Here is a 6,715-nt window from a genome sequence, read left to right as displayed (position 1 = left end):
CACAAAACATATTTACAAAGCCAAACTAAAAGAAAGGCCACTCGCTCAGCATGGGTAGACTCAGTGCTCGAATGATTATGGAGGGTCTGCAGGCTTGAATAAGAATCGGTGTAGTTTTTACCGAACTGTGGGGCGCCACCAGAAACTAAGATGCCTGGGAAAATGGTATCGCCCAAAGGTGGTAAATTTACCAGGGCCCCAACATTCCTTAACGTAATAGACATGGGGTCAAAAGGAAAAATAAAGGTGTTGTACTCAGGGGACCAAAAACTCAAAGCAATCGGAAAGAGCGCTGAATCAAAAGTAGGGGGGCGAATAGAGACTTCTAACAAATCAGAAATCCTAGCGCTATCAAAAAGTGCCTTAGTAGGACCATGACCCACAAGGCGAGCATGCCACCTACGAAAAGCTACATCAGATTTAGGCCAAGTGCGAATACCTCTTTCGCGAAATGGCCCCAACGGCAGAGAGTTTAGAAAAGGAGGGCCATGATTGCAAGGAAACAGCTGACCCACCGCCGCCTGTTCAACTGCCTCCGCATTATTGAAGAAAGGACCCAAGTAAAACTCATTACGTCCAACGTCGGCAGGCGCGAGAAAACTTGGGGTTATGTATGGGCGACTCAGCAGTTTCTGAAAGTCATCAAAATTAAAGGAATCGCTAACTTGAGATTGTGAAGCAGCCATTGGAGAATGAACGAAGCTTTTCAGGGTTACGTAACAAGGAAGCAAAAGATGAACAGTGAATCGTGAAAGAGATGCAGAAAATATGAGGCGTGGTTTGGTAGCAGTGAAATGGCGTGTTTGGGGTTTATAAGGATTTGCAAAACGACACACTTTTTCAAGTTATAGAAGGAGACAATGATTGAAATTCTTGGGAATTTCGAACGTCGCTGGAAACATGAAGTGAATATGGCAAAATTCAATAATTATTATTAATTCTGCCATATTGGGGAGTAATTGTTGACACATAAATATTCAGCCCAAATCGAACAGCCCAAGGAGTAAAGCCCAATTGAAGGATCCCCAAATCGGATAGCCCAAAGAACGAAGTCCAATCGAATGAATCAAGGTGAAGGCCCAAGAATGCGGTAACGCCATCGCCCAAGTTTGTAAGTCGCCCAGAATCTGAACGAATGGAGTGTCATACGGTCGCCCAGAGCTGTTATTCTACTCTCGCCCAAACCTTCAAGTCGCCCAAGGTATCAACAAATATAACGCATCGTGGTTATCAAAAAATGCAGTTATCAAGGCAGTTGTTAAAGTAGCCTTATCACGTTCCACGACTCAAGGAATTCAATCGAAAGCAGTTGAACGATGAAAGATAATGGCAGCAGTTAAAAGGCAGTTTCATGACAAAATGGCCACTACAAAGAAAGTGGGTGGTTATAGGACGATCAAACAGTTTTTAGGGTAGTTAATCACAAAGAGATCGTCTATGAGGTATAAAAGGGAGAAAGGACGCAGAAGCAAAGGACCGAATCCAAAACTCTCGAACAGAGAATATGTAACTTTCATTTCCTTAGCTTTTAGACTTAAACATTTTTCTTTCTGTAACTCGTGTGCTTGCGCCCCTTGGAGGCACGTTGTTTTTCATTCCCAATTGTAAAGTTCATCGCCAATAAAAGAACACCCATTTTTGGGACTTTGTCTCAAGAGGTTTCGTCCCTTACACAATCGTCTGATCCTTTTTAATTGTTAGCGACTTAACCCGCGCGAAACAACTCCTTAGCTTCCTCCAGCGGACCGTGCTCGAACAAGAATATCGACCATGCAAGTATAGTGCTTCACACCAGGAACAATGTTATCAAGTAGCCCCATTTGGTGGAAAAAATCTCTTCCTCAACTAGTTCTGAGGGACTGCAGGCCGACAATAAATTGGTAGAAGTTACGGAATAATTAGGCTCAATCTTGGCTTCTTGCATCTTCGAGAACAATTCTATTGCATCCCAGCCAAAACCAAGCATTGCTAAACCAACAATCGTAGCACTCCATACAAACACTTCTCTCGTCAACTTAATGAGATACTCCAAGCCCCTTCTCCAAATCCCCACACTTGTAATACACGTGAGTCAACACAGTAATGAGAGAACATTTACGTAGACATGGATCCACCCACCCAAATTCATAGTCTTCTTGCTAAGCTGCAACTTATTAAAAATGGCTAAAATTTCCTTAGGATTGTCATTGCATTGCATCAAGAAGATTTCTAGCTGCAACAAAATCCTCCAACTTCGCTACCCACGAAATGATATGGATTCTCACTACAAATAAGTTAACCGAATGAACATCAAGAAGCTGTGAATAGGTTAGGGACTTGAAAAGTAGGCACGAATAAGGGCGTTCCAAGAGAAGAGATTTGGGTTGGGCATTTGATCGAACACTGAGCGGGAATCTGAATGCTGGAGAATTGAGACAAAGCAGACGCTTGAATGAATTTGCTGGTTGGGTAGGGATCAAAAAGGAGGCCATTTCGGAGCATTTGCGCATGGATTTGTCTAACTTGATGGGTGAGCAAAGTTCTATCTAACGATTTGCAAATTGCAAAGCATTTCATTGTTGATTGAAGAGTGGTGTTTGGAGCAGCAATGGATTCTCCTGAGCTCAACTGTTCATAAATTTACTTTATTCTATCCATCTTTTCTGACTTGTAATATGCATTTTACGAATATATTTTTCGTGATAGAAAGTTAAAATTGATGCATCGCCAGCGACCTCTCTCCTGTCATGTTCTCTCCTATTCCCAATTAAAATCGCATTAAGCATTTTATAAGAAATCGCTATTTTGCGGACCGCAGAGAATTATTCTTCATTCCCACCGCCTTGGAGAATATCTTTAAAAGGAATTGTTTACGATATGATTAATTGGATTAAGTTGATGATCCTTTCAGAATATGTAAGTTTCGTCTGGAACTATTCCACCACAAGAAAATAATCCTGCATACCTCTGTATCATTTAATTAATGAAAAAATTCTACATATTTAATAAAATTGCAGTTGTATTCAGAAAAATAAAATAGAATTGCAGTTTCATTCTTTTTATTTTCCCTTTCCTCCTAGTAATCCAAGATCAAATGCATTGATAAGCAATATTTGTTATGAAGTTTTGTTAACATGAGTTGAATATCCATAATTTTCATTTGGTAGCATATTGCATCAAGAAAAGGCATGTACCCAGAAAACATGTTTTAATGTTCAATTCTTTGTATTTCTTTGTATTGCAGCAAGCTTAGTAGACCTTTTAATGTGGCTTTACTTGTCACAGTAATATATTAAACTCTTTGAAAACACTCGGAATGCATTCCGACATTGATCCTAGCATTATAACTTCAACGCTGATATTTTTGCCTGGACTCAGCATGTTTGGAAGTGCTTAAAATCTCCTTATTTTGCTTTAAAGTTCTGTGTCATCCCAGTTGTGTATTAGGCCTTGAGGAACTCCAGTCCTGTGTGTGCTTGCTTGGATTAAAAGGCTTTGTACTCGAAATCAATAAAAGTACATTTAAACGTTAGTCGACAAAATATCGAAATAGTCTCACACTGTATACTCCTCCAACCCCCTCTTTAAAAGATTTAAAAAATCTGTCGTTCACTGTTCGGCGCAGACACTGAGAGACTACTCCCCTACGCCCTCCCCAACCAACACACACACACCAAATATGAGTAAAAATAAAAACATTTTTGGGGTTGGTAATTATTTGAGGTTGTGATCTTATGCATGAAACCTCCCGTCTCTCTAATTCTATTGGCTTCTTTGCATGGCAGGTCAAAACAGTGAAAGTGAGCAATCTCTCATTAGGTGCTTCTGAACAAGACATCAAGGAGTTCTTTTCCTATTCCGGGGAGATTGAATTTATTGAAATAAAAAGGTTAAATTGTGAATGCTTCAAGTTTTTTTGCATTCATATTTGTTTCCAGTATTTTATTATCTTCCCTTCACGAGCACCTTTTTTTAACCTAAGTGGTTGCAATTATTTCCCTAAGAATCACGTCATTTCATCTTCAATGTATTTCTAGTGAGAATGAGCGGTCTCAAACTGCATTTGTTACTTTCAAGGATCCTGACGGTGCAGAGATGGCAGTTCTTTTATCGGTAACTTTGCTTAACAATTTACTGATTCATTTGTCTTTGTTACCTTACATATTGTTCACATAAATTCAGCATTTATATGAGGAGAGTCCATACAGATATTATTGCTTTATTGTTAACAGGAGAATAAGGTTCCATTACTCTCTTAAGCCTATCTAGTTGACCTGAAACATTTTTGTTGAACTTTTTTTAGTGTATAACAGGATAATACTCAAATCAAGTTAAGTTGGTGGATGTTTGTCATAATTAGATTCTCAGTTTTGTGTTTCTCTTGCTAAAATTATTTAATGATGGAAGTTGGCTATAAAATTTATTATGTACAGTTGTAATCAATTTTTTCTTGAAACCAAGGTCATAATTAAGGATTGTTATCTTGAAAATGGTTTATGATACTGATCGAGGTTTCAGAAGAAATTTGCTCTTGTAAATATCTGAATCCTCCATTTTACTCTATGTGCACATCTTGGTCTTATGCTGAAATAATTTTTTTAGTTCAGAAGCCTCCTCTTTAGTTTGTATGGCCTCGTTATCGAATTTCTTGTAATCTCACTTTTGAAGATAAGCACATATTATTTTTCAGGGATCCAGCATTGTTGATCAATCAGTTGACATAGCCCTCGCTCCAGATTATATACTGCCGCCTCCAGCTACAGCATCTGTTGGTGTCTGATCTTTTGACATCTTATTTAATTTTCATTCACATGATGCACGGTTTTCATTCAGCTGCACTGTTTATGCATTCAGGCTGCGGAAATCAAGTATGAAGGTAACACCGGATCTGCGATCCAAAAGGCAGAAGATGTTGTCAGCAGCATGCTGGCAAAGGGCTTTATCTTGGGGAAGGATACGCTTAACAAGGCCAAGGATTTTGATGAGAAGCACCAGTTCACTTCCACTGCTTCAGCTAAAGTAGCTTCTTTGGACCAAAAGATTGGATTGAGTGAGAAAATCAGCTTGGGGGCGACCATGGTAAATGATAGAGCAAAGGAAATGGACCAGAAGTTTCAGGTTTCTGAGAAGACAAAATCAACTTTTACAGCTGCTGAGCAGACGGTTAGCAATGCTGGATCAACCATCATGAAGAACCGACATGTTTTGACTGGGGTTTCATGGGTTACTGGTGCTTTCAATAAAGTCACCAAAGCTGCTGGAGAATTGGGGCAGAAGACCAACGAAAAAATAATCGAGGAAGAACAGGGAAAGAACGCTGGTGAAGGGTATGCCCATGTTCATACCTCTGAGTCCTCACAAGCTGCTGCAGGTGATACCAAAACCTAATCTCCTTGGGGATTAGTACTCTCAAATATGGATCACCTAATTTTCTGTATATATATATATATATATATGATAAGCTAGTTTGGATTTTTTTTACCTCAAACGCTAGCTAGTTATTTGGTTGTATGGTTCAACTGTTGTGGCGATTTGCTGGATACAATTGCTGGTCATCAGACTTGTCCAGTTTTACAATAGCATTATGAATAAGTTGGTTGGTTTTCTAAACGTGTATAAGATGATTGAATTTGCGCCTGTATTCATGCTGGAAGTAGAAATAATTCCATTCATTGTTGAAGTGATTTGTGTGGTTTCAAATGTGTGATTTCTTTATAAATATGGAAATGACCCAGATGTCCAGTAAGAAGGAATGGAACCACTGGAGTCGTCTGTAGTTCCCACTTGGACAGAGACAGCTGACTTAAGAAAAATGAAAGCATAAATTTGCTTAGTTCATGAGTTTTCCACTCAGGTTCGTGATCATTTTGAAAATAAAATATGCTTGTGACCAAGTTCTTAACAACTTCCATTCTCTAAGCCCAATACTCACATGCCCCCAAGAAGATCATTTCTTAATAATCAATTGTTTAGTGAGTTTATTCCATCATCAATCAAAAGAATCCAATTTCCCTTCGGATATTCTCCTTTGCTTACCAATGACACACAGGGGAGGAAGATAAGATTGAACAAATAAGATCTTCCAACAGAATGTGATGAATTGTTGGGATCATAAATGATGCTGAGTAGTGAGTTCTAGTCATCGTGCCTGAGATTTGGCTGCTGCCCAACTAAGCAGATAAATTCAACTGCAACGGCAAGAGCATTAAGAGCAGCTAAAGAACTCGAGCTTGTTGATTCCAGTTTGTTTCCGGCCCCTGCCAAATCTGATACACCGCGGAACACTATACAAGGCACTCCATTTGTTATAGATGTCTGCATAACATGGTCAAGGAGAGTCAATTACAAACAGTTGCTGTTTAGATCATCTATTGATTTTATGTTTATTTTTCAATTTGACTAACCATCACAACTGCAGAACTCTCTTCATCGACAGTTGAGATGTTGAATTTGTTGAAAAGGAATTTCCTATAGGCTGCATTATCAACAAATATATCAGCAGTAGAGCCTCTCAATCCATATACAACTTTTGGCTTTGTAGGAAGACAGAATGTCTCATTAAGACATTGCTGCAAAACTAAGTCCAACTCCTGCAAAAGTAGCAGCTAGTAATAATTTTGTCGAAAAAAATCATGTGTAATCTCTCAACCCACCTAACCTGAAGTTGGGTTGCCAAACTAAACCAATTGGCATCAACTGGAAGCCAAAATACTTGCTGCATTGGTTTCCCATTGGA

The 6,715-nt window shown here is 39.0% G+C and overlaps 2 protein-coding genes across 4 annotated transcripts; one reads left to right on the top strand and one right to left on the bottom strand.

The window, feature by feature from the left end:
* Positions 1-2,847: 2,847 nt before the first annotated feature.
* LOC111405690 (binding partner of ACD11 1) lies at positions 2,848-5,659 on the top strand. Its single transcript, XM_023034686.1, has 5 exons — positions 2,848-2,895; positions 3,765-3,868; positions 4,017-4,092; positions 4,670-4,747; positions 4,834-5,659. Exons 1-5 carry the CDS (start codon positions 2,857-2,859, stop codon positions 5,365-5,367), a joined length of 831 nt encoding a protein of 276 aa, XP_022890454.1. The 5' UTR covers positions 2,848-2,856; the 3' UTR covers positions 5,368-5,659.
* Positions 5,660-5,782: 123 nt separating this feature from the next.
* Positions 5,783-6,715, bottom strand: LOC111405691 (bark storage protein A-like). 3 transcript variants are annotated; one of them, XR_002704848.1, is made up of 3 exons: positions 6,633-6,715; positions 6,384-6,569; positions 5,783-6,294 (listed from the first exon to the last, which is right to left on the bottom strand). XR_002704848.1 is itself a non-coding variant. In XM_023034688.1 (3 exons), exons 1-3 carry the CDS (start codon positions 6,670-6,672, stop codon positions 6,115-6,117), a joined length of 291 nt encoding a protein of 96 aa, XP_022890456.1. In that variant the 5' UTR covers positions 6,673-6,709; the 3' UTR covers positions 5,783-6,114. The 3 variants fall into 3 exon arrangements, 2 of the variants coding, with proteins under 2 accessions (XP_022890456.1, XP_022890455.1); XM_023034688.1 differs by having other exon boundaries at positions 6,384-6,454; positions 6,633-6,709; XM_023034687.1 differs by having other exon boundaries at positions 6,638-6,709.

The sequence above is a fragment of the Olea europaea genome, chromosome 12 (assembly GCF_002742605.1).
Source record: "Olea europaea var. sylvestris chromosome 12, O_europaea_v1, whole genome shotgun sequence".
Classification (NCBI taxonomy): Eukaryota; Viridiplantae; Streptophyta; class Magnoliopsida; order Lamiales; family Oleaceae; genus Olea; species Olea europaea.
This window is presented reverse-complemented; position numbering and strand designations above follow the sequence as displayed.

Excerpts from the sequence above, each read along its gene's own strand:
- LOC111405690 (XM_023034686.1), top strand. The coding sequence starts at position 2,857 with ATGATTAATTGGATTAAGTTGATGATCCTTTCAGAATAT. Across the intron at positions 2,896-3,764 it reads TGATGATCCTTTCAGAATAT|GTCAAAACAGTGAAAGTGAG; the intron begins GTAAGTTTCGTC and ends TTTGCATGGCAG. Across the intron at positions 3,869-4,016 it reads GAATTTATTGAAATAAAAAG|TGAGAATGAGCGGTCTCAAA; the intron begins GTTAAATTGTGA and ends ATGTATTTCTAG.
- LOC111405691 (XM_023034687.1), bottom strand. The coding sequence starts at position 6,700 with ATGCAGCAAGTATTTTGGCTTCCAGTTGATGCCAATTGGTTTAGTTTG. Across the intron at positions 6,570-6,637 it reads GTTTGGCAACCCAACTTCAG|GAGTTGGACTTAGTTTTGCA; the intron begins GTTAGGTGGGTT and ends CTACTTTTGCAG. Across the intron at positions 6,295-6,383 it reads AGAGTTCTGCAGTTGTGATG|ACATCTATAACAAATGGAGT; the intron begins GTTAGTCAAATT and ends CATGTTATGCAG.